This window comes from Chiloscyllium punctatum, chromosome 3 (genome assembly GCF_047496795.1).
Source record: "Chiloscyllium punctatum isolate Juve2018m chromosome 3, sChiPun1.3, whole genome shotgun sequence".
Taxonomy (NCBI): Eukaryota; Metazoa; Chordata; class Chondrichthyes; order Orectolobiformes; family Hemiscylliidae; genus Chiloscyllium; species Chiloscyllium punctatum.
Window position 1 is genome coordinate 32432132 of NC_092741.1, and position 20671 is coordinate 32452802.

General features: G+C 43.2%; 1 protein-coding gene across 4 annotated transcripts in view; it reads right to left on the bottom strand.

Moving 5' to 3' along the window:
* The window catches only part of LOC140457142 (uncharacterized), a 191055-nt gene that overhangs the window by 165778 nt on the left and 4606 nt on the right, over window positions 1-20671 (bottom strand). Inside the window, exon 1 of one of the 4 annotated variants that reach the window (XM_072551210.1) lies at window positions 8590-8663. The exons of the other annotated variants lie outside the window; for them this stretch is intronic. Within the exon in view, the coding sequence (XP_072407311.1) occupies window positions 8590-8643 (54 nt within the window). The 5' untranslated portion in view covers window positions 8644-8663. Of the gene's footprint in view, window positions 1-8589; window positions 8664-20671 lie in introns of those variants that run through there. 4 annotated transcript variants of the gene reach the window in all.

Below are 20671 nucleotides of genomic sequence, written 5' to 3' on the forward strand. Positions count from 1 at the left end.
CATTAATTCAACTCAACTGTTGCTTGTAGTACACCTGAGACTCATGCATACAGTGAACTCACACAGTCTGCATGGGTTTCCTCCAGGTGCTCCAGTTTCCTCCCACAGTCCAAAGATGTGCAGGTCAGGTGAATTGGCCATGTTAAGTTGCCCATAGTGTTAGGTGCATTAGTCAGAGGGAAATGGGTCTGGGTGGGTTACTCTTTGGAGGGTTGGTGTGGAGTTGTTGGCCAAAGGGCCTGTTTCCACACTGTAGGGAATCTAATCTAACCTAATCTAAAACAGATTCATTGGGTCTCATGTGTCACCTTGCCTGCTCACAATAACTAAAGCAAAACTGAGGTGCTCTCGGGTGTTGTATCTGTTTAATAAAACTAACTGCATCCTCTTGTTATATCCACACATCCTACCTATTGCTGGTTAATTCTTGATTGTGTTAGTTTATGATGTTATTGTATCAAAGGATGCTCCTTATATATGGAGCTGGCCAGTTGGATTGTGATACAGAGTGACACCAACAGTCCAAGCTGAGGTTTCCATGAAGGTGATACCTCTTCAATCTCACTCTCACCCGAATTCATAGAACCTCTACAGTGTGGAAGCAGGCCATTCAGCCCATACTGACCCTCTGAAGAGCATCCCAACCAAACCCTACCATATCTCTGCATTTCCCATGGCCAATCCACCTAACCTTCACATCCCTGGACACAATGGGCAATTTCCCATGGCCAATCCACCCAACCTGCACATCTTTAACTTTGGGAGGAAACTGGAGTGCCCGGAGAAAACCCACGCAGACACAGCGAGGGCAGGCAAACTCCTCACAGACAGTGGCCCAAAGGTGGAATCGAACCTGGGTCTGTGGCGCTGTGAGGCAGTAGTGCTAACCACTGAGCTATCATTGTGGTGTCCATCAGGTTAAATCACCACTGATCACCTCTTGCGACTAGAGCGCAGGATTAGGGTGACTTTACTCTTATTCCTGTATCTACTTGAAGAGAACCAATGTAGTCCCAGCCAATTGTGTACTAACTGTCACCTTGGCCTTTGTTCCTTTTTCTCATTTTGTACATGCCTATTTTTGTGTTCCCACAATGCATACTAGTTGGCTTTATTCCCAGTACATTACTCATCAATTTCCACAAAATGTTAGTGAGTAATGACTTTGATAACACCAAGCTGTGACCTCTTCTTGTCTGTGACCTCTAAAGTGGCTTGCAGTGCAGAAGTAGTTCAATGTGTGAGATAGTGTGTGTGTGTTTTATATTAAAAGATACTTATTAAAATGAGGCTAACTAGGATATACCTAGCCCATCACTTCTTACAACAGTATCAGACTGAGTTTTGGTGGGCTCCCATATCTAGATGCAAACCTGAGGGTCACACATAGTGGGTACCAGAGGGTCGTAGGACAGCAAAGAATCAAGCCTTCGAACTGAGGAGCAGAGGAACAGGGAGAAATCTAAAGAGATGGGGTAAGAAACACCATTGGTTATACTCTGAGTTGCTGAGTGTAAGCATCGAGGATTAAGTGCAGTGAAGTTGCGCACCAGGAATAGAATATGCAGGAAAGCAAAGCACACTTAAGTGCCAATTAAAGGGTGGAAGTGGTTTCCAGGGCACTGACATTAATTGCCAAGCTTCACATTTCCCTGTAATGGCTTGGATTTTACACGTCATGTACCCAGCCTGGCAGATAACCGTCACATTAGCCCAATGGCCCTGTTTCCCAGGCAACACCGTGGTTCGGCAGAGAGAGGTGGGAAGCTGCGTATGTAGCAGCTTTACCTCAAAGCCTGAATTAGAGCATTAGACCAGGAATAAATCAACCACCCAAAATAGCTTAGGCAAATAATACATTTCTCCACAGTACCTCCTCCAAGGAAATAGCTACGTGGAGTATGTGCATATCTCTGTGTGTCTGAGTATTTGATGATGTGTGTCTGTATATAAAATATGATAATGTACATAATACGTATGTGAATGTGCGTATAAACACATGCATGCCTATTCACATGTATATTTGTATGTGGTCAAGTATTTATTTGTTTGTATTTTTATGGAGATTAATTTAGAGAAATGATCAGGCAAACTACGGCAGGACTTACACAGTCAATGGTACGGCCCTGGGGAATGTTATAGAACAAAGAGATGGAGAGGTACAGGTTCATGACTCCTTGAAAATGGAGTCACGGGTAGACAGGGTGGTGAAGAAGGCTTTCAGCATTCTAGCTTTCATCGTCAGAAGTCAGACGACACCATGTTATAGTCCAACAAGTTTAGTTGAAATCACAAGCTTTTGGAGCACTGCTCCTATGACAGGTACTCCTTCACCTGACAAAGGAGCAGCATTCCGAAAGCCTGTGATTTCAAATAAACCTACTGGACTATAACCTGGTGTCGTGTGACTTCTGACTTTGTCCACCCCAATCCAACACCGGCATCTCCATATCATAGCTTTCATTAGCCAGAGTATTGAATATAAGAGTTGGAACATCTTGTTGCAGCTGTACAAGACATTGGTGAGGCCACATTTGGAGTACTGTGTACATTTCTGGTCACCCTACTATAGAAAGGATGTTATTAAACTAGAAAGAATGCAGAAAAGATTTACTAGGGTGTTACCTAGACTGGAAGGTTTGAGTTATAATGACAGGTTAGACAGGCTGGGACTTTCGTCCCTGGAGCATAGGAGACTGAGAGGTGACCATATAAAAGTATATAAAATCAAGAGAGACATGGATAAGGTAGATAGCTGACAGCATCTCCCCATGGTATGGGAGTCTAAAACTAGAAGGCATAGGTTTAAGGTGAGAGGGCAGAGGTACAAAAGGTACAAAAGGCAGAGGTACAGACGCTCAACAGCAGCACTGTGTACTGTTTACAAAATGCACTGCAGAAATTCACCAAAGGCTCCTTAGACAGCATCTTCCAAACTCACAAACACGAAAAAGACAAGGGCAGCAAACACATTGCAACACCACCACTACCTAAGAATTCCCCTCCTAGTCAATTGCCTCCAGAGGGGCAATTTCTTCACACAGAGGGTGGTGAGTGTCTGGAATGGGCTGCTAGAGCCAAGCACAATTTTAACATTTAAGAAACATTGAGGCAGGTAAATGATGGGATGGGTATGGAGGGATATGGACCAATGCAGGTAAACGGGACTAGCTTAAATTGTGAAAACTAGGTGGCATGGGCAGGTTGGGCTGAAGGGCCTGTTTCCATCCTGTAGACCACCATATAAGAAGCAATATTCTTAAAGTTTGTGAGAACCTTACTGCAGGATGGAAACATAACAGACAGCCATGTGACTGCTTGTAGTCGCTTGCCCAAGCAATACATGTTAGTGCAGTTTTCTCATGGACCCCCATTTCCTATCTTCTTTGAGGCAAACCTTCATAATCCTATTCATATCTGAACCCAATATTCAGCTTCAAGACAGTTACCAAAGGATCTCTCCTGATCATCTTGAAAGATGCCTCGGAATTAAGGAAAGGGCTGGTTGGAAATACCTTCCTTGGTTAAATAGAGCAGGCGATAATCATTTTTTCTGTTTCAGACCCCAGTACATGTGCAGGAGTAGTTTTCCAGTGGAAATGGAAGTCTGCCACTGTTCATGGAGAAGCACGTTTTGAAGTTGCAATGGACTGCACTCATTGCAGCTCCTGTAGCAATGAAAGGTCCTTCACACGGAAACCTTTACATAAAGCCAAAGGAGTTTTCAAACGAGCCAACAATTTGAATGGAAACAAGACAGAGGTGGACGGCCACTTCAAGGTCTGTTTCTCCATTCCAAGGTTCTTGGTAGTCTCCTACTACAGCATTAACCACCTTCCCTTCCCCCACTCAACACAATCCAGGATAAAATTTTCCACTTGATTGACACGACATCCTCAAACATCCTGACGCTCAACAGCAGCACTGTGTACTGTCTACAAAATGCACTGCAGAAATTCACCAAAGGCTCCTTAGACAGCATCTTCCAAACTCACAAACATGAAAAAGACAAGGGCAGCAAACACATCGCAACACCACCACTACCTAAGAATTCCCCTCCTAGTCAATCACCATCGTGACTTGGAAACATATCGCCGTTCCTTCAGTGATGCTGGATGAACATCGTGGAATTCCGTTCTGAACAGCATTGTGAGTCTACCTAAAGCACATGGGCTTCAGCAATTCAAGAAGGCAGCTCACCATCATCTTCTCAGGAGCAACTAGGAACTGGCAATAAATGCTAGCCCAACCAGTTCCATGAGTGAAGTCAAAGAAATAAATCACCACCACTTACAGCTTCAGTTTACCCAGTTCTTCCTCCCATCAGGAAAGTGCCTTAAAGAAGGACTTAATTGCTCGACATTCACAAACATTCACTCCCTACACCATTGACACTCAGTAGTAGCAGTGTGTACCATCTACAAGATACATTAAGGAACCTTGAATAGCACCTTCCAAACTCAGGGCGGACGAGCATCTAGAAGGACAAGGGCAGCAGATACATGGTAACACAGGTTCCTCCTCAAGCCATTCACCATCCTGACTTGGAAATATATCAACCTTTTTTCATTGTTACTAGGTCAAAATGATGCAACTGTCTCCTGAACAGTGTGTGGGTCTACCTACCTCAAATGTCCAGCAGGTTTAACAAGGCAATCCACAACCACCATCATTTTCTCAAGGGCAACTAGAGATAGTGAAGAGATATTGGTCAACCCAGCTAAGTCCACATCCCATGAATGATTATTTAAAAATCTCAGAGTTAAGGGCCTTGATTGCTAAAGACTATCAACTCAAGGGTGGAGCTATTAACAATTGAGAATGCAAACAAGATCAGGAGTGCAGAGATGTTTGAGGTTATAGAGATGGGAGTGGGAGAGATGAGGCAGCATTTGTGAACAGCATGAAGATCTTAAAATCAAGGTGCTGGTGAACTGACAGCCATTATAGAGCTGATAGCTGAATGGGACTTGGGGCTAGATGTTCAGAGACTGGCAGCAGAGTATTGGATGAAGTCAGAAGGTGGGGGCCAGTGAAAAGGGCACTGAAATAATATACTGGACGTTTGACAGATGCACAGAAGAGGGTTTTAACAGCAGATAAGCTGCACCAGAGGGGAAGTTAAGCAAGATCCAATGGTAGAAATGGTGATGATGGGATGAAAAGCTCAATTCAGAAATAATTCGATCTACGCAGACCCCACAGTCAACAACTGCACACATGGCTGGTTGACAATGGAGGGAGGCAATGGTGGATGGAAAAACAAGATCAGGTAGTTTGGAGCAAAGGTGTTGAAGCAATAGGTACACCTATGCTCTCCCCCCTCCCGACCCACCATCAAACTCACCTTCCTCTGAACCGTGTAAAATTGGACATATTCCAAGAGCAAAGCTCAACCCTTGAACTGTTTACGAATCAAACTTTTTGCACATCAATGCCATTTTATGGCTTTGACTAAAATGCTTCTTCAAACAGCCACCACACCTGCTGATGCTGATTCCTTATAGCAACAGCTTAAATGATCTAGTCTTCCCAGGAAGCAGTGATATTAATGAAGATTTTGTATGTTGATAACAGGGCTCAGAGCAGCTGATGTAAGGACTCAGAGTGACATGATTACAGACCATGTAATTAATTAAAGAGACACTGTCACCCATATACTCACCCTTACTTTTTTTTGCACTGCCCCTTGCCAACTTTCCTTTTTTAACCTTCCTTTCTTTCCCAGTTTAACTTAAACACAGAACAAATGACCTAACGTTTCAGAGCCTTGGCACATCCTAAAGCGCTTTACAGTTAATTAAGTAATTTTGAAGTGTTGTCACTCCTGAAATGTGAGAAACACAGTAGTTGGTGTGTGTGCAGCAAGCTCCCAGAAATAGGGAAGCAGTCGGGGGTACAGGTTCAGTCTTTGTTATATTGATTGAGAAATAAATATTTGCAAGTACACCAGGGAAAACTTCCATAATCTTCTCCGCAATAGTGGGCACGGAATCTTTTACATCAATGTGAGAAGGTGGACAGGCCCTCAATTTAATGTCTCACCTGAAAGACTGCACCTCCAACATGCAGCAATCCATCAGTATTGTACTGCAGTAGCAGCTTGGGAGGTTGCGTCCAAGTTGCTACAATGCTACATGTGGAGTACAGGAAATAAATAGTATTGGCAATGTCTGTGGTTAAGGCAAGTGCTGAGTCGCAACATCCCATGAACAGTTTCCCAAGTTGCTACACTTACTAATTGCAGTAAGAACAGCTGCCTGAATCTGATGATTTTCCATAACTTCTGAGGTTGGGGTGAATATGTCTGGAACAAATCACTACCATGACTTTCAGCAAAAATCAACAGCTCTCAACAACAGTAACTGCTTTCTCCATGGCTTTAAACAGTTCTAGTGACAGATATCAATGAACATCATGGGGAAAAATCTGCTGGGTCAGACCAGGTACAAACCAAAATGGTAGTGGCTGTTGGGTTTCAGTGATTTCAGCTCTAAGGCATCTCAATAGGAATTCCTCAGAGTAATGTCCTAGCTGCTTCATCAATGACTTTCTCTCCATCATAAGCAGTAAGGATTATCATCAATGACCACTCAATATTCAGCACCATTCACAATGCCGACACATTGGTGGAGTAGTTGGGGAGGTGTGGTTCAGTGCAGAGAAATATGAAGTACTCCATTTTGATACATGGAGGACATGGAGACACAGAATAAAATTAAAGGTATTAATCTAAAGATTCTGCAAGAGCAATGACAGCTGGGTGTACATGTACACAGTTCATTAAAGGTGGCAGAACAGGTAGAAACAGCAGTTAATTATGTATACAGCATTCTAGGCTTCATTAATAGGTACACAGCGTATAAATGCAAGGAGATTCTGCTGAATTTACATTGGATACTGGTTAGACCACAGCTGGAGTATTGAGAACAGATCTGGATCTTTAGTAAGAATATGAACATCTTGGAGAGAGTGCAGAAGAGGTTTACAAATAATGTAATATTATATAACACTGACAATATTGGAGTTCTCAGTGCCCAAATGAATAGACACATGGAAATGGAACCTTTGTTCAACATCTCCCCTAAAGGATGTCACCTCTGACAACACAGCATTCACTCAGTACTACTCTAAAGTGTTAGCCAACATTATGTGGTGAAGACGTGGTAATGAACTTGAACCCACAAGTAACTTATAAACTATTTCCAAACATTGTATAGAGTCACAGAGTCATAGAGATGTACAGCACGGAAACAGACCCTTCGATCCAGCAAGTCCATACCAACCCCATATCTTAAATTAATCTAGTCCCATTTGCCAACACTTAGCCCAAATCCCTCTAAATCCTTCCTATTCATATACCCATCCAGATGCCTTTTAAATGTTGCAAATGTACCAGCCTCCATCGGTTCCTCTGGCAGCTCATTTCATTCCACACACCCACCACCCTCTGCGTGAAAAAGCTGCCCCTTGGGTTCCTTTTCAATCTTTTCCCTCTCACCCTAAACTTATGCCCTCTAGTTCTGGGCTCACCCACCCCTGGGAAAATACTTTGTCTATTTATCTTATTCATGCCCCTCATGATTTTATAAACCTTCATAAGGTCACCCCTCAGCCTCCGATGTTCCAGAGAAAACATCCCAAGCCTATTCAGCCTCTCCCAATAGCTCAAATCCTCCAACCCTGGCAACATCCTTGTAAACCTTTTCTGAACTCTTTCAAGCTTCACAACATCCTTCCTATAGGAGGGAAGACCAGAATTACACACAATATACCAAACATGACCTCCCAACTCCTATACTCAATGCTCTGACCAATAAAGGAAAGCATACCAAACGGCTTCTTCACCATCCTATCTATCCGTAACTCCATTTTCAAAGAGCTATGAACCTGCACTCCAAGGTCTCTTTAGTCAGCAACACTCCCAGGATCTTATCATTAAGTATATAAGTTTTGCCCTGATTTGCCTTTCCAAAATGCAGAGCCTCACATTTATCTAAATTAAACTCCATCTGCCAGTCCTCAGTCATTCTGATCAAGATCCTATTATTCTCCAAGCTAACCACCTTTGCTGTCCGCTACACTTCCAATTTTGGTGTCATCTGCAAACCTACTAGCTCTACCTCCTATGCTCACATCTAAATCATTATGATAAATGACAAAAATCAGTGGACCCAGCACTGATCCTTGCGGCACGCCACTGGTCATAGGCCTCCAGTCTGAAAAGCAACCCTTCACCACCACCCTCTATCTTCTACCTTCGCACCAGTTCTGTATCCAGATGGCTAGTTCTCCCTGTATTTCATGTATACTATAATATTGACAACATAGCCAACATTGCTCTCCGCCCAGAGTTGCTCCTCCACACAGTCAAATATTCACAGAACTTTTCTTCTTTAAAATAAATGCCAAATTGAATTATTATAATCAGTCGTCCCCAGAAGGCAAACATTTCCAACTGATGTGTTCCTAGCATTGCTAGACTTCCTGAAAATACCAGCATTTCAAGCCAAAGCAAGCACTGGTGGTGAACTACCAGTAAAAGCCACAACTTATGCAAACAGAGAAGTTAAGACTGTGCCAACTCACTGCTCTGTTGATCAGCTTTGGCACTGAGTTGCTCAGGATAATGCTGCTTCCCATATTCCCACTCAGTTTCTGCATAACCTTTTCACAACTAAAGCATGATTTAATGGAGAGGAATGATGTGTAATGGCAGGAGTCTTGCATCATTATATTTTGCGCAACATTACACACGTATTATGTATATCCAAGAGCACAGCTGAGGTGCACAAAGTTCTAAATAAGCCTCCCTGCTCCCTACATTGCTTAGGCTTGGTGCCAGATGGGAGACTGAGTCACACTGAGTGGGCAATCCCAGTTTAACATCCAGTTTATGGTCAGTTAATTGAAGGCATTCAGGCGACAGTAGCTCGATGTGTCTGGTGACACCATTCCTCGGCTCGGAAGAGGAAGTCTCAGAAAATGCACAACTAAATAAGAGAATTCATAAAATTTCTCCTCTACAAAGGACATGTTTTATTTTGCGAAAGTTAATAGAGGGCATAGGTTTAAGGTGAGAGGGGAAAGATTTAACAGGGACTTCAGAGGCAACTTGTTCAGGCAGAGGATAGTGCGTGCATGGAATGAGCTGCCAGAGGAAGTGGTGGAGGCTGGTACAATTACAGCATTTAAAAGGCATCAGGATGGGTATATGAATAGAAAAGTTTCAGAGAGATACAGGCCAAATGCTGGCCCATGATACCAGATTAATTTTGGATATCAGGTCAGCATAGACAAGTTGGACCGAACGGTCTGTTTCCACATTGGGCAACTCTATGATTCTACACAATATAAGTTCAAAATAAGGTTAGTGACATGCGGTAGCAGGATAGCAGGCCTTGGTTATAAACTGAGTTGACTGGTAGTGACGCTGCCCCTGAGTCATATGAACTTACAAGTTAGGAGGTGAATGTCAAAGAATCATAGAGATATACAACATGGAAACAGATGCTTCAGTCCAACTAGTACATACCGCCCATTTTCCCAAACTAAACCAGTCCCACTTGCCTGCATTTGACCCATATTCCCTCCAAACCTTTCCTATTCATGTACTTATCCAAATGTCTTTTAAATGTTGTAACTGCACCTGCATCCATCACTTCCTCTGGCAGATCATTCCACACATGAAACACTCTCTATGTATAAAGGTCGCTACTCAAGTCCTTTTTAAATCTTTCAATTCTCACCTTAAAAATATGTCCACTAGTTTTGAACTCTCTCACACTAGGGAAAACACCCATGCTATTAACTATATCTGTGCCCCTCATGATTTTATAAACCTCGAGAAAGTCACCTCTCAATCTCTTACGCTCCAGTGAAAAAAGTCCCAACCTATCCAACCTACCTTTATAACTCAACCCCTCTATTCCCAACAACACCCCAGTAAATATTTTCTGAACTCTTTCCAATTTAATAATATCCTTACTACAGCAGGGCAACAAGAACTGGAAATAGTTCTCCAGAAGTGGCCTCACCAATGTCCTGTACAACCGCAACATGATGTCTCAACTTCAATACGTAAAGCTCTGAGCAATGAAGCAAGTGTGCTAAATGCCTTCTTAATCACCCTGCCTACATGTGACGCAAATTTCAAAGATTGCGTACCTGAACCTCTCGGTCTGTCTGTTCCTAAATACTACCTTGGCCCCCACTAATAATTGGTTAAGTCCTTCCCTGATTTATATTAACAAAATGCAATACCTCGCGTTTATCAAAATTAAACTCCATCTGCCACTCCTTAGCCCATTGAGCTAATTGATCAAGATCTCTTTGTAATCTTAGATAACCTTCTTCACTGCTCACTATAGCACTAATTTTGATGTCATCCTCAAAATTACTAACCATACCTCCTTAATTCTCACCCAAACCATTTATATAAATGATAAACAAAAATAGACCTAGTACCAATCCCTGTGGAACACTGCAGTCTGATAAATAGCCCGCCAGCTCCACCTTCTGTCTCCTGTTGTCAAGCCAATTTTGTACCCAATTGGCAAGCTCTTCCTGAATCCCATGTGATCTAACTTTCCCATCAGTCTACCATGCAAAACCTTGCCAAATGCTTTACTAAAGTTCATGTAAACAATATCTACTGCTCTGCCCTCATCAATCTTTTTGATTACTTGCTCAAAAATCTCAATCAAATTAATGAGACATGATTTCTCTCTGACAAATCCATGCTGACTCTCCAAATGCTTGTAAATCCTATTTTTCAGAATCAACTCCAACAACTCACCCACCACTGATGCACCGATCACAGGGGTATCATTCAGTCCCGTCAGCCTGCTCTATCATATGATAACATGCCAAATTGCCCGTAGTGTTAGGTAAGGGGTAAATGTAGGGGTATGGGTGGGTTGCGCTTCGGCGGGTCGGTGTGGACTTGTTGGGCCAAAGGGCCTGTTTCCACACTGTAAGTAATCTAATCTAATCTAATCTAATAAAGACCGTGGCTGATCTATTTTCCTGTTGGCTTATCCCAATAACTCCCTTGTCAGTCAAGAATCTATCCAACACAGCTTTAAAAATATCCAATGACCACTACTCCTCTATCCCTGGTCTCTGGGAAAGCAAATTTCCCAAACCAGTGAACCTATTAGCAACAGGATTACTCCTCACTTACTTTTAAACTGTAAGAGACCCCTTACTTTTAAACTGCATTACTTAGTTCAAACTTCTACCCCCCAACAAAGGGAAATATCTTTTCAGTATCCACCTTTTCACATCCCCTCAGGATCTTATAAGTTTTAACAAGATCTTCTCTCATTCATCTGAACTCCATTGGATGTGAGTGCAGTGGATACCGAGACATTTAACGAGGAAGGAGAGAGATTTTTAATTAGTAATGGATGGAAAGGTCATGGAAAGCAGGTAGGAAAGTGGATTTGAGACTGAAGTGAGATCAGCCATAATCATATTGAATGACAGAGCAGGCTTGAGGGGTTGAATTGCCTACTCCTGCTCCTAGTTCTTCTGTAATGACATATTATACTTTATTACAGGTGTGAGGAATTAAATAAAGAAGGATGTTATGCTTCAGTTATGTAGGGTATCAAGAGACCACATCACAAAATCTGTACGCAGTTTTGTTTTCCTTATTTAAAGACGAATGCAAATATTTGGGTGTGGCTTGGGAGAAGTTTATTGGATTTGATACTACATTGTCTTATAGGATATGTTGGACAGGCTGGGCTTGTTTCCACTAGAGTTCAGAACAGTGAGGGGTGACTTGATCCTGAAATGTATAAGATCCTGAAGGGTATGGACAAGGTGGATGTGGAATGAATGTTTCCTTTCGTAGATGAGTTCAGAACTAGGGAGCACTGTTTTAAACTAAGGGCAGAGATGAGGAAATTTGATTTTCCCTCACGGCTGTGTGATTTTGGGGCTGTCTGCCTTAGAAGGCAGTGAATGCAGTCATTGTAGGTTTTTAAGACTGAGCTGGGTAGATTCTGGCACCAGCGATGAAAAGAGAAACAGAAGTAACGTTTAGAGTCCAAAGACTTTCTGAAGTTGGGAAGAAGGGTCTCTGGACTCCAAGGATTAAATTTGTTTCTCTCTCCACACGTGCTGCTCAATGTGCTGATTTTCACCCGTATTTTCTGTTTCCAATTCAGATCTCTAGCATTTGCAGGATTTTGCTTTATTTGAGTGGATGGATTCTTGTTAGCAAGGGAATCGAAGCTCATTGGCGGTGGACTTGAATTTGAAAATCGAAACACAATCAGTCAATGGCAATCTTAGTTAATAACAGAACAGGCTTGAGGGATTAAATGGTTTACATCTGCTCCTATTTTGTACGTTAACATGATGGGTGGATGAACAGATAGAAAAGAACTGGTGAGCCTGCTTCTTCCCTCAAACATAACATTAAAGCAAAAAAGAAACTATTACAATGAAGTTTGAATGAATCTAGTGAACCAGTTAAACATTTAAAAGTGTGTATTGTATCAACTGCATTTATATTATTGATTCCAAGCAAGATGACAATATTTAGTGGGGATAATCGAACATCTGTCACCTCAGTAACTTTGTAAGTGATGGAAGCAACCCTTCACCTGAACTTTGCTGCATTTTTTCCATTCACTACAGGAAGTGGGTACTGATGGTTTAGTCAGCGTGTATTGTACATTCGTAGTTGCCCTTGAGAAGGTGCCTTCTTGAACCACTGCAATCCATGCACTGTAGGTAGACCCACGATGCAACTATGGAGGAAATTCTGGAGTTTCAACATGGTAACAATGAAGGAATGGCGATATAGTTCCATGTCAGGATGGTGAGTGACTTGGAAGGGCATTTGCAGTTGGTGGTGTTCCCATGTATCTGCTGGCCTATTATGAAAATGAATGGAACTGTAGCTCCCTTGAAATTACAGCCTTATTTAGCCATTGACCAAAATATTGACTGCAGGATTCAGAGAGTTGATAAAACAAGCACTCCAACTTGTCTGCTGATACAGAGCTGGAACTTTGCCAAAGACAGGAAATTGAGAAGCAATTTTCTGACATCTGGAGCTAACGTCCGGAAACCAATGGGAAAAAAATGATCACAGATGAAATTTGTTATTTAATCCTGGAAGTGATGCTGGGTCATTTGAAATGTGGGATGGCAAGGAGGCACTTTGTCCCATTGCCTTCCCAGTTTTAAACTGTGGACAATGTACTTGCCTTGAGCAGGTTAACCATTCCTGGGCAATTGTTAGACACTTGTAATTGAAAGATTTCAATTCATTTGCTGTAAAATCCTTTGGAAATGGAATAGGGACTCAACAAAAGTTAAGTTATTGATGGCTAGAACCAAGTAAATTGTAAACACAAATCAGAAACTATTTTACTATTTATCTGCAGTCTGGAGAGCTTTTTAATATCAACACTTAGAAGGTCCAAGAAGGGATGGCATAGTGCTGGACTGATTTGAGGGAAAATGGGGGAGCACTTTAGTGACAGCAACCACAATGTAGAATGATTTGAGCTTGTTGTGAAAAAGGAAAAAAATTATTTTTGATTAAGGAAGGAAGATTTTATTAAAATAAGGCCGGGTTGCTGCCTCAAAGTACCAGGGATCCAAGTTCAATTCCAGCCTTGGATGACTGTCTGTGGGAAGTTTGCACATTATCTCCATGTCTGCATGGGCTATTCATCGAGTGCTCCAGTTTCCTCCCATTGTTCTAGGATGTGCAGGTTAGGTGGATTGGCCACGCTAAATTTCCCATAGTGTGCAGGCTAGGTTGATTAGCCATGGTAAATATGGTGTTACAAGGATGGGATGGATTTGGGTGGGATGCTAACAGAGGGTCAGTGCACAGTCAATGGGCCAAATGGCCTTGATCTGTACTGGAGGGATTCTATAATTCTATTTTATTCTATAATTCTATCTAGCCAAAGTAGGTTGGAAACAGCTACTTGTGAGTAAATTTGCAGCAGAACAATGAGGAGCATTCAAAAAGTAAATGCAGACAGTTCATGCCCAACATGTTCCCTTTAGGATGAAATATCCAAGTAACAAGCCCAGAGAACCCTGGATATTGAGGAATATTCAGGACTGATTAAGAAGGAAAAGGGAGACTATTAGCTGGTGCAAGAGGACCAAATCAAATAGAATTCCTGATGGGTTATAGAAAGTGCAGGAGGAACGTAGAAAGCAATTATGAGAGCAAAGAGGGGGCATGAGAAAACACTGGCAGTAAAATGAATCGCCCAGACTAGCACTTTAGAGCAGTATTGAACAAATGCAAGGCTATAGGAAAAAAACAATTGTGGAGGGAATGGAAATAATTGAATTGCATTTTCAGGGAACTGGCGTGCTTAAAATGGGCTCTGTATTTTCCTGTGGGTTGCACTGTATTGGTGATTGTATAGTGATTGTATTGAATGGGTGTATTAGTAATTCAGAATATTTGGTTCATGATCAAGTCAGTCCCAAAAGGGTTATATTGGACTTCTCTCTCTCCACAAATGCTGCCAGACCTGCTGAATTTCTCCAACACTTTCTGTTTTCATTATAATGATCTGGAGTTCAAATCTCACCAAAATAGTGGGTGGCACAGTGGCACACAGTTAGCACTGCTGCCCCAGAGACCAGGGTTCAATTCTCACCTCAGGTGACTGTCTGTGTGGAGTTTGCACATTCTCCAGGTGCTCTGGTTTCCTCCCACAGTCCAAAAATGTGCAGGTTAGGTGAATTGGCCATGCTTAATTGCCCCTAGTGTTAGGTGTAGGGGAATAGGTCTGGGTGGGTTATGCTTTGGTGGGTCGGTGTGGACTTGTTGGGCCGAAGGGCCTGCTTCCACACTGTAAGTAATCTAATCTAATCTCACCACTCAAACTGGAGGAATTAAAACTCTGTTAATTATTGACTTTGGAATTTAAGATGAACCGTTGGTCATAAGACCATAAGACCATAAGACATAGGAGTGGAAGTAAGGCCATTCGGCCCATCGAGTCCACTCCGCCATTCAATCATGGCTGATGCGCATTTCAGCTCCACTTGCCAGCATTCTCCCCGTAGCCCTTAATTCCTCTAGACAACAAGAACCTATCAATCTCGGCCTTGAAGACATTTAGCGTCCCGGCTTCCACTGCACTCCGTGGCAATGAATTCCACAGGCCCACCACTCTCTGGCTGAAGAAATGTCTCCGCATTTCCGTTCTGAAATGACCCCCTCTAATTCTAAGGCTGTGTCCACGGGTCCTAGTCTCCTCGCCTAACAGAAACAATTTTCTAGCATCCACCTTTTCAAAGCCATGTATTATTTTGTACGTCTCTATTAGATCTCCCCTTAATCTTCTAAACTCCAACGAATACAATCCCAGTATCCTCAGCCGTTCCTCATATGCTAGACCTGTCATTCCAGGGATCATCCGTGTGAATCTCCGCTGGACACGTTCCAGTGCCAGTATGTCCTTCCTGAGGTGTGGGGACCAAAACTGGACACAGTACTCCAAATGGGGCCTAACCAGAGCTTTATAAAGTCTTAGTAGTACATCTCTGCTTTTATATTCCAACCCTCTTGAGATAAGAGACAACATTGCATTCGCTTTCTTAATCACAGACTCAACCTGCATGTTTACCTTAAGAGAATCCTCGACTAGCACTCCCAGATCCCTTTGTGCTTTGGCTTTATTAAGTTTCTCACCATTTAGAAAGTAGTCCATTCCTATATTCTTTTTGCCAAAGTGCAAGACCTCGCACTTGCTCACGTTAAATTCCATCAGCCATTTCCTGGACCACTCTCCCAACCTGTCTAGATCCTTCTGTAGCCTCCCCACTTCCTCAGTACTACCTGCCTGTCTACCTAACTTTGTATCATCGGCAAACTTCGCTAGAATGCCCCCGGTTCCCTCATCCAAATCATTAATATATAATGCGAACAGCTGTGGCCCCAGCACCGAACCCTGCGGGACACCGCTCGTCACCGGCTGCCATTCTGAAAAAGAACCTTTTATCCCAACTCTCTGCCTTCTGTTAGATAGCCAATCCTCAATCCATCCCAGCAGCTCACCTCGAACACCATGGGCCCTCACCTTGCTCAGCAGTCTCCCGTGTGGCACCTTATCAAAGGCCTTTTGAAAGTCCAGATAGACCACATCCACTGGGTTCCCCTGGTCTAACCTACTTGTTACCTCTTCAAAAAATTCCAACAGGTTTGTCAGGCATGACCTCCCTTTACTAAATCCATGTTGACTTGTTCTAATCAGACTCTGCTCTTCCAAGAATTTAGAAACCTCATCCTTAATGATGGATTCTAGAATTTTACCAACAACTGAGGTTAAGCTGATTGGCCTATAATTTTCCATCTTTTGCCTTGATCCTTTCTTGAACAAGGGGGTTACTACAGCCATCTTCCAATCGTCCGGGACCTTTCCTGACTCCAGTGACTCTTGAAAGATCTCAACCAATGCCTCTGCTATTTCCTCAGCAACCTCTCTCAGAACTCTAGGGTGTATCCCATCGGGGCCAGGAGATTTATCAATTTTAAGACTTTTTAACTTTTCTAGCACTATCTCTTTCGTAATGGCAACCATACTCAACTCAGCCCCGTGACACCCTTTAATTTTTGGGATATTACTCCTGTCTTCCACTGTGAAAACTGACGCAAAGTACTTGTTAAGTTCTCCTGCTATTTCCTTATCTCCCATCACTAGGCTCCCTGCATCAGTTTGAAGTGGCCCAATGTCTACTTTTGCCTGTCGTTTGTTTCTTATGTACTGAAAGAAACTTTTACTATTATTTCTAATATTACTGGCTAGCCTACCTTCATATTTGATCCTCTCATTTCTTATTACACTCTTTGTTATCCTCTGTTGGCTTTTGTATCCTTCCCAATCTTCTGATTTCCCACTGTTCTTAGCCACTTTATAGGATCTCTCTTTTTCTTTAATACATTTCCTGACTTCCTTTGTCAGCCAAGGTTGTCTAATCCCTCCCCGGTTAATCTTTCTTTTCTTGGGAATGAACCTCTGTACAGTGTCCTCAATTATACCTACAAACTCCTGCCATTTTTGCTCTAGTGTCTTCCCGGTTAGCCTCTGCTTCCAGTCTATTTTAGTCAGTTCCTCTCTCATGCCCTCATAATTACCTTTATTCAACTGTAACACCATTACATCAGATTTCGCCTTCTCCCTTTCAAACTCCAGACTGAACTCTACCATATTATGGTCGCTACTTCCTAAGGGTTCCCTTACTTTAAGATCTTTTATAGAGTCTGGTTCATTGCAAAGCACTAGGTCCAGAATAGCCTGCTCTCTTGTGGGCTCCATGACTAGCTGTTCCAAAAAGCCATCCTGTAAGCATTCCATGAATTCCCTTTCTTTAGATCCACTAGCAACATTATTTACCCAGTCCACCTGCATATTGAAGTCACCCATGATCAATGTAACCTTGCCTTTCTGACATGCCTTCTCTATTTCCCGGTACATGTTGCGTCCCTGGTCCTGACCACTGTTAGGAGGTCTGTACACAACTCCAATTATGGTTTTTTTGCCTTTGTGGTTCCTCAATTCCACCCACACAGATTCCACATCATCCGACGCTATGTCATTCAATACCATAGATTTAATTTTGTTCTTAACTAACAAGGCAACTCCACCCCCTCTGCCCACCTCTCTGTCTTTTCGATAAGTCGAAAAACCATGGAGGTTTAACTGCCAGTCCTGACCCCCCTGTAACCAAGTCTCTGTGATGCCTACTACATCATAATCATTCACTATTATCTGTGCCATTAATTCATCGGCTTTGTTATGAATGCTACGAGCATTCAGGTAAAGTGCCTTAATGCTAACTTCCTTATTAGAGATGTTGTAAGTCATATGTCCTAAGTTATCCTTGCTTTTTTCTGCATTCTCAGTCTGCCTCAATTTTAAATCCGCCTGGAAACATGCTATCCTGCTGCTTATCTTTCCATTTACCTCCATACTCCCTGTTGCTTTCACTTTCCCTTCCCCCCAACTCAGAAGTTTAAAGTCCTACTGACCACCCTATTTATCCTCTTCGCCAGAACATTGGTACCTGATCGGTTCAGGTGGAGACCGTCCCAACGGTACAGATCCCCCCTGTTCCAAAACTGATGCCAGTGCCCCCTGAAGTGGAATCCCTCTTTCCCACACCAATCCCTTAGCCACGTGTTTACTTGCCTAATTTTCTTGTCCCTATGCCAATTGGCACGTGGCTCGGGCAGTAATCCGGAGATTATGACCCTTGAGGACCTGTGCTTCAATTTCCTGCCTAGTGCTTCGTAATGCCCAAACAGGTCCTCCACCCTAGACTTGCCTATGTTGTTGGTACCAACGTGGACCACAACAACTGGATCCCCCCCCTCCCGCTCCAATATCCTTTCAAGCCGGTCAGAGATGTCTCGCACCCTGGCACCGGGCAGGCAACACACCATGCGAGACTCCCGATCCGGCTTGCAAAGGATACTATCTGTCCCCCTAATTATAGAATCCCCTATAACCACTACCTGTCTATTAGCTCCCCCCTCTTGAATGGCCTTCTGCACCATGGTGCCTTGGTCAGTTGGCTCATCCTGTCCAGAGCCCTTTTCCTCATCCGAACAGGGAGCAAGAATCTCGTACCTGTTGGACAAGGTCAAGGGCTGAGGCTCCTCCACTCCTGAACTCTGGGTCCCCCTACCTGCCTCACTTACAGTCACACTCTTTTGTGCCTGATCACTAGCTGAGTGGGAATTAATTAATCTCCCAGGTGTGACTGCCTCCTGAAACAAAGCGTCCAGGTAACTCTCCCCCTCCCGGATGTGCCGCAGTGTTTGAAGCTCAGATTCCAGATCATCAACTCTGATCCGGAGTTCTTCCAGCAACCAACACTTGCTGCAGATGTGGTCACTGCCGTTCACAATGGGATCAGCCAGCTCCCACATCATGATGTTGGCAAATCTGCTGTCCTTACCTGGTTTGGCCTGAACAAAACAAAAACTGCAAATGTTCGAAATCAGAAATTGCTGGAAAACCTCACCAGGCCTGGCAGCATCTGTGGAGAAAAATTCAGAAACAGAGTTCTGAAGAAGGATCACTGCACGTGAAACATTAAATCTGATTTCTCTCTATAGATGCTGCCAGACCTGCTGAGCTGTTCCAGCTATTTCTACTTTTGTTGGTGTTTGAATGTCAGAGAGAGCAACGTTCTACAAACAGCCTCCAAAGTGACTGACCATATTTGCGAATGCTCACAGCCAGGAGGTGTGGGTTCAAGTCCCACCGGCTCTAGACCTGTGCAATGACGTCCCTGAACAGGTGGATGAAAAAATGTCAAGCAACGCTTTTGCCACATTTCCGGGGTACGAGGCATCTTCCCTGGGAAGCGCCCTTTAAAAAGAGAGGGAGCAAGTGTGACATATTTCCTACAGGCAAGATTTTGTGTGTGTGTGTGTGATGCCCTCTTAAACAGAGAGGGAAGCAAGGCTGGCATTGACACTGAAGCTGTGCCCTCCTATTGAGAGGCCTCTGGCCGCTTTAGGATTTGCGTCAAGGAAACAGCTCGTAAAAGCAGCAGCGTCTTGATATCGTAAAATCCAAAAATAATGCCCAGTTATTCTCGTACAATGCGCGAGGGGCGATCAAACCGATTAGCAGAGTGTGTGATTCGATTGTTCCACTTGGTTCACTGCCTTTTACAAAAAAAAACACAACAAAGTGAGCAAGAAATGTAGCATCAAATTCCATTGTGCGTTCATGCAACTGAGCTATTCTTATATTCCGGCGTATGTTCAGATGTATTTATAGCTGGCTCACTGGCAACGATTACAGGAGCTTGCATTGAAAATCAATGGTTTAAAAACAGCATAGAAAAACGCAGACGTCGTTCTGACCATTTCCTGGGTTGGTTAGGGGGTGTTTTAGAGGTCTCCTACCACGATTTAAAGTACATCTGGTATTCTTTTGGCATTCATCCTTGTCATTGCCTGTGAAAAGAGGAATAAGGAAGGCCATATCCACTAATTTAATATGGGAGATTTAAGGAGCTTTGATGAATTTTCTGTATATTTTCCCTAATCGACCTATTCAGAGATGTCATCACATACCTGTAGGCTGGTTGTCGGTGGGGGGTGGTGGTGTCGGATTTGAACAGTGGTCCCCTAGCCCAGAGGAAGGGGCGCTGCCACAGCAAAAGACCTGCCTTGGTGAATTTCCACAGTGCACCCTGGGACATGGTACACAAAGCTGCTAATTAACTTCAATTGGAGATTTGGACTCCATTTTAATTCACTCACATGGATTTAAAGTTAAGGGCACCCAGAGGGAAAACAGGGATAAAAGATCAACAAAAATGCAAAGATAGTGACTGGCCATGAGTAGCTCCAATAATCAATTCATAAAGTAGCACAGACACTGGGCAGGACAGTGGCTCAGTGGTTAGCACTGCCGCCTCACAGCACCAAGCACCCGGGTTTGATTCCAGCCTCAGGCAACTGTGTGGAGTTTGCACATTCTCCCCATGCCAGGTTCCACCCCACTAACAAGACACCAGAAGCCACCCACTGAAACTACAAAGATCATTTATTTCGAAAAGAGTGCATCAACAAGCTGTCTTCCCAAGGACAATCCCAGAAAGGAGTGAGTTGCCAAATATGATATATTCAGTCCCATCACTTGAA